At 39.3% G+C, this 20532-nt stretch overlaps 1 protein-coding gene across 1 annotated transcript; it reads left to right on the top strand.

The window, feature by feature from the left end:
• Positions 1 to 4168: 4168 nt before the first annotated feature.
• On the top strand, positions 4169 to 9100 carry LOC104232265 (protein NLP7-like). Its single transcript, XM_009785417.2, has 5 exons — positions 4169 to 4538; positions 5180 to 5712; positions 6456 to 6503; positions 6822 to 8115; positions 8196 to 9100. Exons 1-5 carry the CDS (start codon positions 4418 to 4420, stop codon positions 8696 to 8698), a joined length of 2499 nt encoding a protein of 832 aa, XP_009783719.1. The 5' UTR covers positions 4169 to 4417; the 3' UTR covers positions 8699 to 9100.
• Positions 9101 to 20532: the final 11432 nt, after the last annotated feature.

Raw genomic sequence — 20532 nt, 5'->3', positions numbered from 1 at the left:
TTCTGGAGTCAAAGGATATCGCTTATGGTGTCCTATGACAAAGAAAGTAATATTCAGCAGAGATGTTACCTTTGATGAATTTGCTATGGTAAATAAGGTAACAGAAGATACCAAACAAAATGAAGGTGCTTCTAAGCAGGTGGAGTTTGAGGGAAAATTTATTTTTCCTACACAAGAAGCAGAGGAGGAAACAAATGAAGATTACCCTCTGGAAGGAGAGCCAGTAGAGGAGATTCCAACTCAGGAACCTCAACAACAACTTGAATCAATAGCAACCAGCAGGCCAAAAAGAACAATAACGAAACCTGTTCGTCTCATAGAGACGGTTGCTTGTGCAACCTCAATTGTAGCTGATGATGTTCCTACCACTTATAAAGACGCTGTCCAAAGTTCAGAAGAAGATAAGTGGAGGATTTCCATGAATGATGAAATACAGTCCCTTCATCAGAATCATACATGGAGATTGGCCAATCTCCCGAAGGGAAAGAAAGCAATTGGGTGCAAATGGGTATTTGCAAAGAAAGAAGGATTTCCTAACCAAGTAAATGTTCGCTACAAAGCAAGATTGGTGGCCAAAGGATATGCTCAAAAGGAGGGAATTGATTACAATGAAGTGTTTTCTCCAGTTGTAAAACATTCCTCCATTAGAATTATGTTGGCTTTGGTAGCACAATTGGATTTGGAACTAGTTCAGATGGATGTAAAAACTGCGTTTTTACATGGAAACTTGGAGGAGGAAATCTACATGACTCAGCCAGAAGGATTCAAAGTTGCTGGAAAAGAAAATATGGTGTGCAAACTTGAAAAATCATTGTACGGATTGAAACAATCTTCTAGACAATGGTACAAGCGATTTGACGAGTTTATGTTGCGGCAAGGGTACAAGAGAAGCAAATACGATCATTGTGTGTATTTGCACAAGCTTAAAGATGGTTCCTTTGTATATCTTCTCCTATATGTTGATGATATGTTGATAGCTTCCAAGAATTCGGAAGAAATTGATAAGTTGAAGATTCAACTGAAGAAGGAGTTCGAGATGAAGGATTTGGGTGAGGCAAAGAAAATTCTTGGCATGGAGATAATTAGAGATAGACGTTCAAAGAAACTCTGTTTATCTCAAAAGGAATATTTGAAGAGAGTACTTCAACGTTTTGGCATAGATGACAAGACTAAGCCAGTTAGTACTCCACTTGCTTCCCATTTTAAGCTAAGTACTATTATGTCGCCAATGGATGAAGCTGAACGAGAGTATATGTCAAAGGTACCATACGCAAATGCTGTTGGTAGCTTGATGTATGCAATGGTTTGCACAAGGCCTGACATTTCACAAGCTGTTGGAGTTATTAGCAGATATATGCACAATCCAGGGAAGGAGCATTGGCAAGCTGTGAAGTGGATTCTACGGTATATTCATAATACTGTAGATGTCGGGTTAGTTTTTGAGCAGGAAGACAATCAGTCTGTAATTGGATATTGTGACTCAGATTTTGCGGGTGATATGGACAAACGAAGATCAACTACTGGTTATGTGTTTACTTTTGCAAAGGCACCAGTTAGTTGGAAGTCTACTTTGCAGTCAACAGTTGCTTTGTCTACAACAGAGGCAGAGTACATGGCTATTACAGAGGCTGTGAAAGAGGCAATTTGGCTTCAAGGATTGCTAAAGGAGCTTGGTGTTGAACAAAAAGGTATCACAATTTTTTGTGATAGTCAAAGTGCTATTCAATTAGCGAAGAACCAAGTTTATCATGCAAGGACGAAGCATATTGATGTTCGGTATCATTTCGTACGAGAAATCATAGAAGAAGGAGGAGTCACAGTGAAGAAAATTCATACTACGGAGAATCCTGCTGATATGCTGACTAAGGTGGTGACTGCGATCAAGTTTCAACATTGTTTGGATTTGATCAATATTGTTGAAAACTGAAGATTGAAGATGAAGACACAACCAAAATTTGTTATTGAGGGAAAATTAAAGATGTAGAATTTTGCCAAGGTGGAGATTTGTTGAATTTGGCAAAACCTTTTGTCCCACATCGGTGGGAAAAGAAGGGTTGGGGGGATTTTCCCCCTATAAAAGAAGGCTTAATGTTTAGGATTTAAACACACCTCTCATTTGCCTTCTCATCTGTTTAAGGCATTTGTATCTAGGCAAAATTAGCCGAACCTCGTAAATTCTGGTGTTTCCTTTATTGTTGTTTTATTGTCTTATTTATTATTTGGTGACTGTCATAATTTTTGGTATAATAGTTATGACTTATTCACACTATATACATTTAGCTTCCGCAACAAGAAGTAGTACAAAAGTCAGCTTATTGGTGTTGAACTTCTTTACCAAGTAAAAGATTACTTCTCCACCCATGTTTTAAGGATGAAAAGAAAACTATACTATTTTTGTTAAAGAAAAGGTGATTCTTAACAATAAGAAGACTCAAGTGTAAAATATTCAAAAAGAATTTGCTTATCATACATCCAAAAGAAAAAAAATTCCAGTACAAATGAAAGAAGATGCAGAACAGAACTGATAAACTTTTTTGTTTCAACTATCATATGAACATTGTAGTTTTATTATGATATTAAAGTTGCCTGATATATATTTAAAAATGAATTTATAAAGAACTTGATAAGATTAGATTTTTAAGCTTTTAAAACCTGAACTTTATAAAAACGAAATGTTTAAAACTTCTTACACAAACACCTCATATTAGGCACGTGGTGAACAGTAGAGACAGAGTCAGAATTTAAAGTTTATAAGTTCAAACTTACAATTGAACTTATAACGCGTTTTAATTATACCAGATTCATAATTAAATATTATATTAGGTGATTCGCCTAATATAAATATTTATATTGAATTCATTCAAATTTATACCAGATACTCTAGCTCCGCCCTTGCTCAACACGAGCATCACCAATCAACAAAGGTTGTGGTGGAGTTGTAAGTACTCCTTCATCCTTAATCAAAGGTTTCGGATTCGAGTCCCTGTGTATGAAATTGCATTTGTTAGAGAGCGTTTTACCCTCGGTGTGAAACTTTCCGACGTGAATCTGGATTTAATCGGACCCATATTCACCGGGTGGGAAAAAAAAACGAGCATCACCTCACCTCGTACTTTGTTATAAATGTCAATCTTCGAAGAGTTGGTGAAAGAAATATAGTACTCCTAATATACCCTTTTGTAGTATCCAATAAGGCAAACTGCACCAGAAAATGACAAACATTCCTAGTCAGTGAGAAAGTGATAATATAAATACTCCTTTGCATCCACTAGCAGCTGAGCCACGTGATGCCCTCCTTTTCTATATTACAGAGTTAGTTTTTTTGGTTTTCATCCGTGTCATTAGAGTCCGATTATATTTGGATCTGCGTCCGATTGGACCATATTTGGAAGACAACGCTCCATACCAAGGATTTTTTCATAAAAGAGTATAAGTTATGTACATCATTAGCATAAATTATTTTTAATTATTAAATATAATTATTATACATGTTCAATTTATTATACATGTTCAACCATAACATGATGGTGTAAAAATTCCGTACAGTGTGATACGCATAGGTTATTTCTCTATCAAAATTCTTACATTTCTATTATTAGTTGTTGTTTGTTTAATTATTTTACTAGGTGCGGTTATTTTTGCTCTTTTCATAGTTCTTTGTTATTATTGATTTGATTAAGCTTTTCTTGAGCCGAGAATTTACTGAAATATTTCTCTATCTCGTTAAAATGACACCAGGTATCTACTTTTAAGAATGTCGTTTAAAATATATCAACAATTTATAATGTATTTAAAGATTAGCCAATTTCGCTCAAACATCACAAAACAACGTCCTAGATTTTAAACCTCAAAATTCAAACTTCATCCTAAAGTTCGAATCTTATGTCTTGAATTTTAAATTAGTAGTTCAGAAATTCAGGAAACTTGGTCCTTAACTTCAAATTAGTAGCTCAAAAAACCAAGACACTAAGTTCTGAATTTCCAAATTCAGATACTTAATCCAGAAGTTTGGGTGAATTAACTAATCTTTAAATATATTGTAAATCGTGAATATTTTTTAAATAGGGGGCTTAAAAATGATTATCGCTGCGCTTCGTCCGGTAAGATCCAACTCAGAGTACCTTCCTTTTTGGAGTATAATCTCTGATAGGATATGGACCTTTTGGATCGTTTGAGTAAGAGAAGAAAAAAGAAAATTGACAGAGCACTAGTGACTAGCCTATGTGGCCTACACAAAGAACTATGTACCAAATTTATGTGCTTTCATAAATTCTTTTCTCTCTTTTTTATTGGTTGGTTTATATTCCAAGTTGGCATATTTAAATGGATTGTGTTCATTTTCACAACTTAGAATGAGAGAGAGGAAAGTAATTAAGAGGATTTTGATTCTTGATTTGTTATAATAAATTCTTTAATCATGCCTATTGAACTGAAATTTTCTTATAGAAAACGAAATGATGGCATTAATCGGTGGGTTTTTTGGACTCAACATAATGGTGATGAGTTGAACCAAGTTAAATCCCTCTTTCCAATTCTCAGTAAGTTCTTCTGTTTCTCTGTTTGTGGCCTTGGTCTTTTTTTCCTTTTTTTTTTCGAAATTGCATTTTTTTTTTGGGTATAGTTTTGGTCTGAGCTGAGATTAAATGGAGTGAAATGATTAGTGAGAATTCATATAGCCGATTCAAATTGCTTGGGATTGAGTCGTGGTAATAGTTGTTGTTCGTAACGAATTGGGAAAGGAGCTGTTAAGGAAGCAAAATTAGTTAGTGGGCAGTTACTGAAATAATTGAAAATCATTTAAAGCATATATAGCAGTGATGTCTAGTAATTTTTCTTGAGAAATATCCTTCATTTTGTCCATTTTTAGGGTCAATGAAATTCATGTTTCTTTCGATTTCTGTTGAGTATTAGAGATCATTAAGTTGAAGGGGAGTCTTGGCGTAATTGGTAATGTTGCTGCCATGTGACCAGGAGGTTACGAGTTCGAGTCGTGGAATTAACCTCTTGCAGAAATGCGGGGTAAGGTTGTGTACAATAGACCCTTGTGGTCCGGCTTTTCCTCGGACCTCGCGCATAGGGGCAGCTTAGTGCATCGGGCTGCCTTTATTAGAGATCATTAAGTTGTTGTTTTGTTTTGAAATTCTCTAACGTCAATCTTGTTCGACTTTTCATTGAAAAGGAGATTCTACTCAACCTGATACAAATGGTGACTGTCAATTGAACAGATTGACAATCAAGAATCTAGTCGAGCTTCTTGATGTTCAAGGTACTTGTTTGATTCAATTTTGGTCACCTATAAGGAATAATGGTGGGAAGACTTTCTTAACAACAGCAGACCAGCCTTTTTCTTTTAATGGCAAGATTCACGAGGGTCTGTGGGCGTACAGGCGTGTATCTCTTCACACAATAGCGTCCGTGGACGCCACAGAGATCGATGAAACTAAACGCATATGCGTCCATGGCCGTCCAGCGCGCGTCTTCAGAAGTGGAATGCCTGAATTCAGTCCTCATGTCAGATACTATTACATGGATGAATACCCTTTGCGCAATTTTGCAATGTGTTTGGGAGTAGGTAGCTATTGGACTTTGCCAGTATTTGAGAGTTCAGGGGACCGTTGTATTGGCGTACTGGAATATGCTTTCGAGGCAAATGTAGGTCTTGATCTTTACTCTATCTTAGACCGTCTCATCAACAATCACAGAATACTTAAGGTATATCCTATATGCCCCCTACTTTTTTGTAGAGTTTAACTTCTATAGTCAATATAAAAGATATTTTTACATTATCAAGTCACCTAAGAGATAGCTACAACCGACTACGCTGCCAGTTTATATAAGCTAGATTATATATCCTCATAAGCATGACCACAATAAATGCAATGTTCTGAAATAATTTTGTGACTGAAAAACCTTGATAAACAAAAGTCATGCGACATGCATGTTAGAGTTAATTCCACTCAGGTTTCAATTAAATAAGTGGAAGTTTTCAAGTTCACTACATCAAGTAACTTGGGCAAGTGAAACTTTTGATAGCCTTGAGAATTTTACTTACAACTCGAAAGTGAAACATTTCAAGAATTTATGGATTAGGAGTCCTCAGATAACCACTTTTGATGGTTGCTCCTTCTGTACCATTGTTATTTTCCATGTTGGCTTTGGAGAAAATTTAGAAAGTAATGATTTTGTTGGGATTCTCATAACATTAAAGTTCTTAGTCTTCTGTCCTCATTGGATTACTACTACTACTACTTAGTTGCGAATAAGTTGGGTAAATTCCCCACATGATTGAATATCTAAATTTGTATCGGATGATTCCTTGCAGTTAGGCACATGATTGAATATCTAAATTTGTATCGGATGATTCCTTGCAATTAGGCTTCCTCCAAAATCCTCGAGTAAGCCTAGTTTGCTGTTAGTTGTATTTCATACTGCGCTGAAACTTATATTATTTGCAGACAATGGGTCTAGCTCTCATTCCTTCATGGTTAGCATGCCCGCAAGAGGTAAACTCTCCTAATTATGCATTTCTTTATAAGCAAGTGAAAAGAATTCCCGTCATTGAATATTTATCTTGAACAATACATTAAAAAAACGGCCAGCCCAGCTTCCGGGGAAAGTCGGACCGCAAGGGTCTATTGTACGCAGCCTTACCCTGTATTTCACTGTTTCCACAGCTCGAACCCGTGACCTCCTGGTCACATGGCAACAACTTTACCAGTTACGCCAACTTTCCCCTTCTATCTTGAGCAATACATGAAGTCTTTAAATCTCTCTCTCTCCCACCTCTACTCTATTTATGTAATTTAATTTGCTCAAAGCAGATACAAGAAGTATGGGAGCAAGAACTTGCTCAAGTAAAGGAGGCTTTGGACGTAACATGTAAGACTCACATGTTACTCTTTGCTCAAACTTGGATTCCAGTGCTTGATTCAAGTAGAACACAAATGTTGATCACCTCGCCCCCAACAAAATATTGGAGTGAAGAGATATCGTCTCTTGAATTTTTGGCTGTTAGTGACCTACATCATGTACAGATTGGTCAAGGATTGGTTGGAAAAGTGCTTTCATCAAAGGGTTCATGCTTTTGCCGAGATATAACTCAATTAAGCATAGATTTTTACCCCTTAGTACCAATTGCCCGCTGTGCTGGATTTACCGCCTGTTTTGCAATTTTTGTGAGACTGAATAGTGCATGCCACATGGTACTAGAATTCTTTTTACCACGTGATGAGATGCTCGATAGAAATCCACAAAGTTTCTTGAGCAAGCTATTAGCCACAATTCGAGAGCAACTTCCGAGCTTTTTCCTTGATTCAGGACCAAGCCTGTTTGTTGAGGTTATCAGAACTGCTCCTGTCGATGAGCTTGATTCCTTTGAGATAAACCAACCACAACAAGTGGTTCGATCAAAGGGAAACGAAAAGGTGGTGCATTTTGATTCCTTGAATCAAGATACCGCTGATTTAGGGCCTTCGAGTTCAACTGATATAGGAGCTCATTACATGGAAATTACAAACCATACTCCTGATAATGGAGAAGAAACTGTGCTGCAAGATTCAGCACACAAACAAGGAGTTGAGGAAGCTGATGCAATGGACAAAGAAAAGAGTTCTGTACATTTCAAAGAGAACAAATTTGCCTATACTGATTCAGACATACTTGCAACATCATTTGTTGATTCAGAGCAAAACTTGTCTACTGATAAAGCTTCGCTCGATGAAAAACTTGATTCCTTCAAAATAGGCCATCGTCAACTTCCCTCGATGGTACAATATAACACCATCAATCAAATATTTGGTTTTGATCCTTCAAGTTCATCTGATTTAGAAGAAATTGTAACTGCGGATTATGGACGGGACACTCAAATGAATCTTCAGTCAAAGAAGAGAGGAGAAAGTACACAGCCAGATTCAGCACATCAGCAGACAGTGGAGGAAGCTGATGTAGCGGACAAACGAAAGCATTCTGTGCATGTCGAAGAGAATACAAATTCCCAGAATTGTCCAGAGAAACATAAAAGGATAAAGAGGATAGAAAAGGAGTATGGCATTAGTCGTAGTGTTCTAGAAGAACAATTTGGAAAGAAACTTTCTGATGCTGCAAAGAGTTTAGGAGGTAAGCAAATCTTTTCAATATAGGCATTTCGCAACTTCATAAACATTCACCAAATTTGATGCTAACTTTTTTTCTTGCAGTTGCTCGAAGTACCTTGAAGCGCATGTGCAGAGACTACGATATATACAGGTGGCCACGTAGTAAGTCTGCAAATGATGTATGCTCGCTTTCTGAAAACAAACCAGTAAAAAGAGTTGAAAAACAGATGGGGAATTCCAGTCGAGAAGACCTACAGCTACCACATGCTAGTCTGTCTAATGGAATGGATACAACTACGACGTTGACTCAGAGGAAGGTGCCTATTGCTACATTTCAGAGCGACAACACCATGAGCGTAAAGGTAACTTACAAAGATGTGACCATAAGGTTTCCGCTCTCTCTTTCATCGGGGAAAATTGATTTGGAAACAGAAGTTGAAAAGAGATTGAAATTAGTACCGGTTGGAAGTTATTCTATAAAGTATGAAGATGAAGATAACGATTGGATTGCAATAACTTGTGATTCAGATTTAGAGTATGGAATACACACTTTAAGATCATTAGGAAGAACTACAATGAAGATGTTGGTTGAGCCCTTGAATTAATTTTACTGATTATGTACATGTCATATGTCCCCTATTTTTAGTGTTCATGCACCATAGTACAATAGACACTTGTACGAGGCGTGGAAACAGCCTCTTGCATAAATGCAGGGTAAGGTTGCGCACAATAGACCCTTGTGGTCCAGCCCTTCTTCGGACCCCGCGCATAGCGGGAGCTTAGTGCACCGGGCTGTCCTTTATTCACCATATTTTTCCCATCAGCTTAAAGCTTTCCTTGAGCCTAATGCTTTTTAGTTACTAATGTTAATACGTGGTTGTAACGTGTTAAATGCTAGGATTTTGTTAGGTTTTGTTATCTTGTAATTGTTCTACATCTGGTAGGATCCCTAGATTGTATTCTACGTTTCTTCGGTCTGTGCTGGATATGTGTTATGACTTATGTCTCTTGTTTGTGTTCTTCTAAATAATATATGTGCGTAAATTAGCTAAGGATCTAACCAAACATTTTCCTAGCAGCAGTCCCTCTTTCTACTGACCACTTTATTCTTGCTGCTATTCTTTGTGTGACCTATATAGGTCACGAGTTCGAGCCTGAAATCAGGCGAGATACTTGCATCAGGGTAGGCTACTAACACTACACACCCTTGGGGTGCGCCCTTTCCCTGGAACTTGTGATCACGCCCAACTATGCCTTATAAAAAGGACAAGCGGTCGTTACAAATATAATCCGAGTATTTAGCCCAGAGTCGAATTCCACAGGAAATTAACCTACCAATTACTCTTGTTAGACTCACTGAATTCTTCGTAATCAACTTTCCAGAAATTTGAAATAACAATTGGTGATATTTTTACTAACTATAACTGAATGAATGAAAGTAAATAAACTAAAAGCTAACTATGGCTGAGTTGTATGCAAATAAGAGAAGGATCTAAGGTTGTGATTTCCCCTATTGATGGAATCCCTTCCTATAATGTTTCGCATAGAATTGCCTAATCATCTGTATCGATCATGAGCACTATTACTATCGTAAATCTCTCCCGAGTAATTACGATAATTTACTAGACGCACTCTCCCGAGTTACGCTAGCTGGCTTTTATTACGGCTCACTTTAGATCGCACCCAAGGTTTCGTTATCCCTAATCTCACATTTAAACCCTTGGTTATTGATTCCTCATATACTTTGAGAATGGTGTTGTTCAACAATTACCTAAATATGCACTCTCTCCCGAGTAATACATACTAAATAGGCACAGCTAATTAAGGATCCTATCAATTAACTACAACAAGAACGTAGTTGATCAAATAGAGATTAAACTGGGCAAACTATATTAACATAACACGAAGTTCATCCTTCAACAGGTTCCATCAAAACCCTAGACAAAATAATTAGCTACTCATAATCGTATTCATACTAACAACAACAAAATTCATCATAAATGGTAAATACAAAAGGAAGAAAAGAAGAACTCGATGTCGAATTATTCTCCTTGCCTCTTGCCTCTCCTTGCCTTCAACTAAGCTGTAAAAACCTTGATAATGTCCCTTTGGGCGAGCTGGACCTCTTATAGGTTAAGTGGAATTACCCCCGAACTTCCAAGTTTACCCCTGAAATTATATGCTTAGAACTGGACTAGCGCGGTCGCGCTAATGGCCGCAATATAGCATAGTATTCTGTCTCGAGTTTCTGGACTAGCACGGTCACGCTAATGGCCGCGCTAAGCTGGGTCATCATTTTAGCTCTTCTTTTCTCTCTTCTTTCACACGTACTTAGCTCCGAGGGGCTTCCCTTGCTTTAATTTAGCTCCAAACGCTGTCCTAAGTTCTCATAAGCGCAACTCGCTCCTGTAAAACATGAAACTCACAATTAGAGCCAATTTATCGTCATTTAACTATCCTAGAACAGTGAAGCATAGTCAAGTTGGGGCATAAACCGTCGCCAAATTACATGAATCTAGCCTATTATCAACAACCCACACTTAAATCATTGCTAGTCCTCGAACAATCCACCACACTCTATAAAGGTTCCTTCACTAAGATTTTCCCCTAACGTATCACACCAAGAACAAATCACCAAAGTTACGTCTAGTAGTGGACAATCTTTGCCTCAAAAGCCGACTCTCACGTGCCGTGCAATATTCACACTTACTCAAATTTTTCTATACAGAAATTCGTGAATCATATGCCCTCACATCACACAAGAGAGTAGTTCCACAAATAGTAATATTAAGAACAATTAGGAACTCAGATAGATAAAATTCGCTCACTCTCAAAAAGAACATTCGCATGCCACACAGATGCACCATAAGCTTGCTCGTAGTGTACTACTCTACTAATCGAGCTCATTCAGTCTAAGATCAATTAGGACTTCATTTGGTTGTAATGTAGGCTAAGGGACGGGTAGGATATATTTGGATATAGTGACTAACCTCCCTAAGCACTTTTAATACAATCACATTAACGTTCAAAACCATATTGATGTCAAACCAGACATTTCACCACACTTATATTTATAACAACCCAACTCCATTAGGTACAATTGTATCAAGTCACCACTTATCAAATACTACATTTACTCATTCTTTTTTTTAAGTGGTGCTTATTCTTTTACTTTTTCAAAATACTGTACTTTTTTTTTCTATTTCATCTGTTCCACTCAAAAAACCAAACCACCTCCCCACACTTTAGCTTTTGCATATTTCATAACCATTCAAGTACTCATGGGAGGTAAAATGGTTCAAACAGATGGGCCGTTCAAATAATTGGGTAAGGTTTGTAATGTGGTTGCCAAAGAAACAGGCTTATAGGCTCAACGGGGTTAACTACGATGTATCACATTTAGGTGGGTCTACTTTATATATCTGGCTTACAAAGAAATGCTTATATCACTTCTAAGACTGAATAAAGCTACTATTTCGCTTTGCAAACACATGGGGCAAGTTCTAGGTATCACATGCAGAGCATAGAATATAGTACAATTCACACACATATGACACATGACTCACTCTAAATTGGCTTATCAAGACACTCTCGTTTGAGTACTCATGTCAGTTACAAACATACAATTTAAGGAACTCCAACAAGAATCAACCACTGAGACTAAGCGTCACACTCTAGTGTCTATTGTGTTTAGGTGTATCAATGCCAAGGGTTCTCTTTCTATTTCAGCTCATAGCCTATCAATACTAACTAAAAACTAAAAACAAAATAAACAAAAACTAATTACACCCGGTTCAAGCAAAACCCTTGGAAAAGAACCGTGCCCAAAGAAAAATCAAGGGGGAGTTACTACACTACCTAAAACAAAAATAATTTTGTTGGTATTTTCTTTAGACTTACTTCCCTCAAGAAAACTATCTAGAAGATCCGTCATCAGGATGAGTCCAACATATTTCTGTTTTTTTTTTAATTTTTTTTTACGTCGACTTAGACCCTCAAGAACCCCGTCGAAAGAGATCCGTCATCGGAACAAGTTAACTTACATAATTTGACTATTACTCAAAACCACCGAAAACAATCAAGAAAAACAAAGAAAACATCAAACAGTCAAGTTGTTACATATACACACATACATTGAAGTATCCCCCACCCCATACTTAAAAGCAAGACATGTCCTCATTGCATACAAAATAAAGAATAGTGAGGTAAAGGAACTTCCCTAAGTGATCACTCTTGATCGGAGACCGTCTTCGGGTTCAGATTGCAAGCACGACCTAGAGCTCTCAGCCAGCCCAATACTTTCTTCTCCGATTTCACCTGCTGGGCAGCCACCGCGTCAACACGTATACCTAAGTCGGCGACTGAGGTACGCAATTCGGCCACCTCCTACTCCAAAGTTGTGAACCGGGTAACCCGAGCAACCCCAGATGGTACTACAACCTCTGCAATTTGCTCATGGGCAGGAGGTTTGACCCTCACATCCTCCTGCTCAGCCTCCTCTTCGTCAGAGTCATCAGATTCACCACTATCATCACCACCCGCTTCCATCGGCTCCTTCCTAGTAGTTACCTTATCTGCTTGAAACTTGGAGTCTTTTGGCATTATTGCATCCACATCCAGATTTTCCGGCACCCAAACAGCCCGACATACTTTAGTAACTAAGGAAGGGAAGAAGAACCCATACCTTTTCACCGGATAACGGGTGAAAATCTCCTCATGAATCATCTTGGCCACGTCAAAGTTGTGACCATTCATAAAGCACCATATCAGAGCCACTCGAGGACCATTCACCTCCATGGTGTTGGAAGACAGGATCAGGCGGTTGTTGATAACATATAACCAGTATTTACCTTCAAAGGTTAGCGTTGCGGAGTAAAACTTCTTACCATACTTCATCCATATAATTTCCTTGTCGGGTACACAGATTGTTGTAAAGAACATCCCCACTGAGTGTGTGATCTGCCATATATCTCATGGTAGTCTTCATACGGATCCACAGGAGCGGGCAACTGGTATATCCTCCTTATAGACTCAACAGAGGCATCCACTGCCTTCTGCGCACTGTTACTACGCCATTCACATGTTCTTTTACATTGGCGTAGAATTCACGAACAACCATCATATTCCGCTCATCTGGCTCTTCAAGGAAGATTTGTAGCCCCCGCCTTACCAACTCATTATACAAGTTAGGGCAGCCCAGCTGGATCGACCCTATATCTTGCCCCTTTTCGATATCGGTTTCTTAAGGGCCTTATCCGCAAAGCGGTCCTGAGCCTTAGCAGTGACAAACCTGCTACTATCAAAGGGACGAGCAGGAGCTGACATGCGCGCCCTGGACGATCCATCTTGACCGCTGGACGAGGCACCGGTGGTGCGGCGTTTCCTGGATGGAGTCATAGTACCTGGAAGAATAATAGCATTAGCATAGAACAAAATGTGTGACTCAATTGCGGTTACTCAAAGTTCACTTGCACAATTGGTCACAATTACCCATTTACACTCACTGTAGCATTTAAGCAAACACCTTGTGGACTTTATATACCCAATCTCCAATTTAAACAAGTTGTAACCCCATGACCACCATAATTTCCCCAAATTCACCCACTAAGTTAAGATAAAATTCCACCAATATCACCACCCACAAACACTACACAAACACTACAAATTTCTACTAAGAAAAGAAAAGAAAAATCTACTATATAATTAAAAAAATGAAAATAAAAATCTGCACAAAAAAAGAAAAATGGCAAAAAAGAAACCATACCTGTAGTGAGAGAATGTGGGGAGAAGTAGGCGTGCTCTTCGATTTTGACCATTATCGATAATTACTTATCGATTATCGATTTGTACATATGCTTATTATTATCATTTCAATAAGGTTTTGATTTTTTCGATTTCGATTTATCGATTTTGGGGGCTTATCGATTAAACCAATAAGAAAATTTGCGGGATTCCACGGAAAGTATATCGCTATAAACACGCCTAACTAATATGGACAAAAAGAAGCTAAAATAAGACGAACACTGTTTATAACATAAAAATTGTGTCAACAAGCACATGCAACAAAACTAAAGTAAGGGATCAAATGTATGCCACCAACACTCCAACGGTATAAAAAAACAAAAGAAAATACATCATCACGACTAATTCTGTTTTCCATTAATTTGAACTTCATTCCCTTGATCTTTAAATATGATCATTCCTTAAATGTGGTAGAGGAAATAATAGGGTTAGGGACTTAGGGTAAAGGAAAGAGTATTATATAATAAGGGTTAAATTTTTTTGTCTTTTTTGTATATCTTATCGGTTTATCGATAAACCGATAACCGAAAAGGACAAAATCGAAATCGAAATCGATAACTCAATAAGGAAAATTTCGAAATCGAAATCGATAAACCGATAACAAATAATCAATTCGATTTATCAATAAATCGATTCAAATGCACACCCCTAGGGAGAAGTCTAGAATAGTAGTGGAGAGTTGGGCTTGAGCCTTGGGGAATTTAGGAATGGAGTAGAGTGAAATTTTTAGAAGATGGGAGTTAGGGTTGGGAATTTGTGCGTTGGGGATTTTGGGGATGAAGAAGAGGGGAATAGTTAGGGGGGGGGGGGTTACTAAACACTTAATACAATTAATATACAAAATAAAGAATAAGAAATAAAAAAATAAAAATAAATAAAGCAAATGTTCAGTTAAATAGGCGGGACTAGCGCGGTCATAACACGATACGAGCGCGGCCGCGCTAGTGAAAACAGTGTACTTGGCCATATGTGCGGCCACTAGCGCGGTCGCGCTAGTGGTTGAGATGCTGAGGCAGAATGTTTGCCCATATGCACGGCCTGTAGCGCGGGTGCGCTCCTGTGCTAAAAAATTTTCCACTTTTTCACTTTTTCTTTCTGTGTCCGATTGACTTATTACCTGCCCAATTTCACCTGCCTTGGTTAGTACTTACCAAAATTAAAATTAACAACTACTAACTATCATTGGGTTGCCTCCCAACCATCGCCTTAGTTAATGTCATGGCACGACAATTACAACAAATCAATGGGTTGCCTCCCATGCAGTGGCTGATTTAACGTCGCAGCACGACGCAGATAAGCACATTTAAGGCTCGCTCGACCTTTGAGGTTTAGTCAGATGGATCACTAACACTTCCTTTGATTCATCCATGCCCACATATGGTTTCAATCTCTGCCCATTGACTCTAAATGTATGAGAGTCTTTCTCTGAGGCAATCTCTACGACACCTGAAGGGAATACTTCGACCACTCGGAATGTTCCAGACCATCGTGACTTGAGTTTACCCTGAAATAGCCTTAATCTTGAGTTATAAAGCAATACCATGTCTCTGGGATTGAAATTTCGCTCAACAATGTTCTTGTCGTGCAACCGCTTCATTCTCTCCTAATACAACCTCGTGCTCTTGAAAGCAAGATATCGGAACTCGTCGAGCTCATGCAATTCTATGACTCTAGTTGTTCCCCCAACCACAATGTCCAGATTCAGCTATTTCATTGCTCACCAAGCTCTATGTTCTAGTTCCACTAGCAAGTGACAAGCCTTCCCGAACACCAACTTGTATGGTGACATACCAATTGGTGTTTTGGAAGCAGTTCTGTAGGCCCAGAGTGCATCATCTAGCTTTTTTGCCCAATCAGTTCTTGTGGCATTCACAGTCTTGGTCTGTACACTCTTTATCTCTCTATTAGACACTTCGGCCTGTCCACTAGTTTGAGGATGATATGATGTTGCCATCTTGTGGCGCACATCGTACTTTGCTAGCAATTTCTCGAAGGCTCAATCGCAGAAGTGAGTGCCTCCATCACTGATAATAGCTCTCGGGGTCTCAAAACGGGTGAATATATTCTTCTTCAAAAACCCCACCACCACTCTTACATCATTGGTGGGAAGTGCTGCAACTTCCACCCATTTGGACATGTAATCTACAATAACAAGTATGTACTTATTGCCAAAGGAGCTGACGAAAGGGCCCATGAAGTCTATCCCCCAGACATCGAACACTTCAACCTCTTCAATTGGGTTCATGGGCATCTCATGGCAATGGGAAATGTTCGCGGTTCGCTAACATTCATTACAGCCTTTCACCCATTGATGTGCATCTTTAAATACTATTGGCTAGTAGAACCCGACTTCTAGTACTTTTGCTGTCGTCCTGACTCCTCCAAAATGCCCGCCATACACCGATGCGTGACATGCCTACAAAATAGAAGATTTTTCTATATCGGGGCACACCTCCGGATCATATTGTCAACACATATTCCAAACAGATAAGGTTCATCCCAGTAATACATGCGGCAGTCATGATAAAACGTTTTCTTTTGTACAGAGGAAAGGTCATAGGGAACTATACCGCTTGCCAGGTAATTTGCAAAGTCTGCATACCATGGCACTTCCTCAAGGCCATTAGCGAGTAGCTACTCGTCTGGAAAGGTTTCCAGAATATCCTCTACTTCAACTGAGTTTTCAGCTCCTTCAAGTCGTGATAGATGATCAACGACTTGGTTTTCTGTGCCCTTACGGTCACGAATCTCCAGGTCGAACTCTTTCAGTAACAGCACCCAACGAATCAGGCACGGTTTGGACTCTTTTTTCTCAATCAAGTACCTGAGAGCTGCATGATCAGTATATACAATTACCTTAGAGCCAATCAGGTATGATCTGAACTTGTCGAATGCAAACACCACAACCAGTATCTCCTTTTCAGTCATAGTGTAGTTCAGCTGGGCTCCACTCAACGTTCTACTAGCATAGTAAATTGGGTGCATTAGCTTGTATTTCCATTGTCCCAGCACTGCCCCCACTGCATAGTCACTGGCATTAGTTCGAATGGTTGCTCCCAGTCGGGGGCAACAATGATAGGTGTTGTGACAAGCCTCTTTTTCAACTCCTCGAATGCTACCCTGCAATCATCAAAATACAAGAAAGGGTGATCTTTTTCTAACAACTTACAGAGAGGGTTGACAATTTTTGAGAAGTCTTTTATGAATTTCCGGTAGAAACCGACATGCCCGAGGAAGCTCCTGATTGCCTTGACTGAAGTGGGAGTGGGAGCTTTGCTATCACGTCAACTTTAGCACGATCCACCTCAATCCCTTGCTTGATTTCCGGTGTCTCAATACTATGCCCTCTTGTACCATGAAATGGTACTTTTCCTAATTAAGTACCAGGTTAGTCTTAATACATCTTTTCAACAATCGGGTCAGATATGTAAGGCACTCATCGAATGAGTTTCCCACCACTAAGAAATCATCCATGAACACCTCCATTATGTCTTCGACCATGTCAGTGAATATGTCCATCATGTACCTTTGGAATGTGGCGGGTGCATTACATAGGCCAAAGGGCATCATCCGAAAAGCATAAATGTCATATGGGCATGTGAAGGAGGTCTTCTCTCTGTCCTTTAGTGCAATGGAGATTTGATTATACCCTGAGTACCCATCTAGAAAATAGAAGTGGGACCTCCCTGCCAATCTGTCAAGCATCTGATCAATGAAGGGAAGTGGGAAGTGGTCTTTCTGGGTGGCTAGATTTAATTTCCTGTAGTCCATACAAATTCTCCATCCTGTGACGGTTCTTATAGAGATCAACTCATTGTTATCATTTTTTACCACCGTCATACCACCCTTATTAGAAACACATTGCACCGGGCTAACCCAGTTGCTGTCAGAGATGGGGAAAATGATTCCCACATCCAACCACCTAATCACCTCTTTCTTCACCACTTCCTTCATGTTGGGGTTCAGCCGTCTTTGGTGCTCCCTGGAAGGTTTGTGCCCCTCTTCCAGCAGAATTTTATGCATACAATATGCTGGGCTAATCCCCTTAATGTCTGCCATGGTCCACCTAATTGCAGTCTTGCACTCCTTGAGTACCTGCAAAAGTTGTTATGCTTGCACATCTAACAAACTAGATGAGATAATAATAGGTAATGTTGAGTTAGGTCCTAGGAACTCATACCTGAGATGGGCGGGCAGTGGATTCAACTCCCGCTTTGGTGGTTCTTATATGAATGGTTTAGCTGGAGGGGTTTCTTTGTATTCTAAGTGTAGGGGCTCGAATTCAAGTGTTTTATCCTAAAACCCTCTGCCCTCTAAGGCCAGCACCCGTTCTGCCAATTCTTCCCTATTCACCTCACTTAAATTTACAAGACAAGCAGTAAGAGGGTCCTCAATAGTCAACGTCTCATCATCTGCTACTACGATTACATCCACGACATCAATAAGAGAGCAATTGGCGAATTCACTTGGTCACCTCATAGATTTCTGCACATTGAATGTTATCTCCTCATCGTTCAACCTCATCTTGAGCTCCCCAGTTTCAAAATCAATGAGAGCTCTCCCTGTGGCCAAAAACGTCCTTCCCAAAATTATGGGAATTTCTTCATCCACCTTGCAATCCAGAATCACAAAATCTGTGGGGAACACAAATTTTCCTACCCGAATCGACATATCATCCAGGATACTAGAGGGTTTTTTTCGGTTCTATCAGCCAGCTGCAACAACATAGATGTGGGTCTAGCTTTTCCAATCCCCAACCTCTTATAGATTGACAGGGGTATAAGATTTATGCTAGCCCCCAAATCACAAAGTGCCTTGGCAAAAGCAAAGTTACCAATGGTGTAGGGAATTGTGAAACTCCCTGGGTCAGACAACTTCTCAGCAACTGGTCTAGTCACCACAACACTGCAGGTCTGAGTTAGAGTCACTGTGGCCAAGTCTTGGAAATCGAATTTTTGGGACATCAAGTCCTTCATCATTTTTGCATAACCAGGCATCTCCTTCAAAGCATCAATCAATGGAATATTTACCTGGATTTGTTTCATTATCTCCAAAAATTTCTTGTATTGTTCCTCTTTCTGGTATTTGCCCAGCCTCTGTGAGAATGGTGCGAGAGGTCTCTTCTTCCCAATTATTTAGGTTTTCTCTTTGCCAGACACCACCTCAACTACCGGTTCCTAGGCTGCCTCAGCTTCTTTCTCAGCCTCAATTTGTGTGTTGGGTTCTTCCTGGGCAGGCTTTACTGTCACCTCTGTCAGCTTCGTTGAATCATCTAGCTCAATGGGCACTGGTACAAGTGTCTCAGCCTGTCTGCTTTCTCGAGCCCTCTCTTGCTCTAAGTCTGAGTCTCTGCCATTACGTAGACTCACTGCCATCAGCTGCTTCGGGCCTTGATCTTTTGGATTTACCTGCATGTCTGCAGGCAATGTCCCATGAGGATGATTATTCAAAGACATCGAAATCTGGTCCATCTGCACTTCAATATTCTTTATAGCTGACTGATGTGCATCTACCCTTTCACTCATTTTTGCATTTGACCCAATAACCTACTGCATCATTGCCTCGAGTCTAGTAAATCCATCTTCATGTCTTCCACCTAGACCTGTTAAATGGGTCGACCCGACCCAGACCCGTTGACTCTTGGCTCGTGGGTCCTTAACCGGGCCAGTTCGGTTCACTTTCTTATAGGGGCTGTTCCAGATTAGACCCATTAATCAAAATATGTTGACCCAATCCGGACCCCTAACCCGTAACCCCTTAACCCGAGCCCTAATGGGCCAAATCTAATTTAATTAAAAAAAGTTAAAAACTAATAAATGATAAAAGTTTCAAACTTTTATACATATATACGAACTTGAAATTACTACATGTTCTTGAAGCCAATTAAAATAAAAATGAAAGAAAAATCATACTTTAGTAATATGGAATTCAATTATTTCTGTATCTAATACATAAGAAAAATGATATTCTAATATAATATACTCTAATTCTCATTAGCTACTCCATCCACTCCTTCAACATCGGACATGGTCAGATCTTCAACTGAGTTTGAATCGTCATTTGTATTTCCTTGATTTCTTCTTTCTGCATATATCCAATCTCTAAAAGTAACGAGGACATCTAATGTGCGAGGACTTAAAGATAACCTTCGCTCTCCAAGTTGTAATTTTCCTTGGCTAAATGCACTTTCTGAAGCAACAGTTAAAACCGGAACCACCAAAAAATCACGAGCCATTGTAGATAGCATCGGGTTGAATGGATTTAGTTTCTTTTTATAAAAAATATATGTAATATTTTATTAAATAAATCTTACTGAGCTGGTCGACGTTTAATTAGTCAATTACGCGCTCTACTACCACATTCATAAGGGTGGTCCGGGCCGGTTGACCCGTGGGTCAGTTACCGGTTCAGGTCCGGTCCAGTTCAGTGGGTCAAAATATTGTAGCGTGGCCCAGGCCCCCTAAATTAATAGGTTGGCCCGGTTAGGGTTCTGTGGGTCACAGGTCGGTTAAAGGGTTAATTTTAATGGGTTATGTGGGCCGGTTCGTAGGTCGACCCGACCCATTTGACAGGTCTACTTCTACCATGCTGCTGTTGAGGAGGATGATAAACCTGCTGCTGATTTTGATTGTTGTAT

The sequence above is a fragment of the Nicotiana sylvestris genome, chromosome 11 (genome assembly GCF_000393655.2).
Source record: "Nicotiana sylvestris chromosome 11, ASM39365v2, whole genome shotgun sequence".
In the NCBI taxonomy this organism is placed as follows: domain Eukaryota; kingdom Viridiplantae; phylum Streptophyta; class Magnoliopsida; order Solanales; family Solanaceae; genus Nicotiana; species Nicotiana sylvestris.
The sequence above is the reverse complement of the archived record's forward strand: the minus strand, read 5'-3'. Positions and strand labels throughout refer to the sequence as shown.

Bases quoted from the DNA above. Each gene is read 5' to 3' on its own strand.
- LOC104232265 (XM_009785417.2), top strand. From the start codon at position 4,418: ATGCCTATTGAACTGAAATTTTCTTATAGAAAACGAAATGATGGCATT. The intron at 6,504-6,821 runs GTAAACTCTCCT...TGCTCAAAGCAG, and splicing joins GGTTAGCATGCCCGCAAGAG to ATACAAGAAGTATGGGAGCA. The intron at 8,116-8,195 runs GTAAGCAAATCT...TTTTTCTTGCAG, and splicing joins TGCTGCAAAGAGTTTAGGAG to TTGCTCGAAGTACCTTGAAG.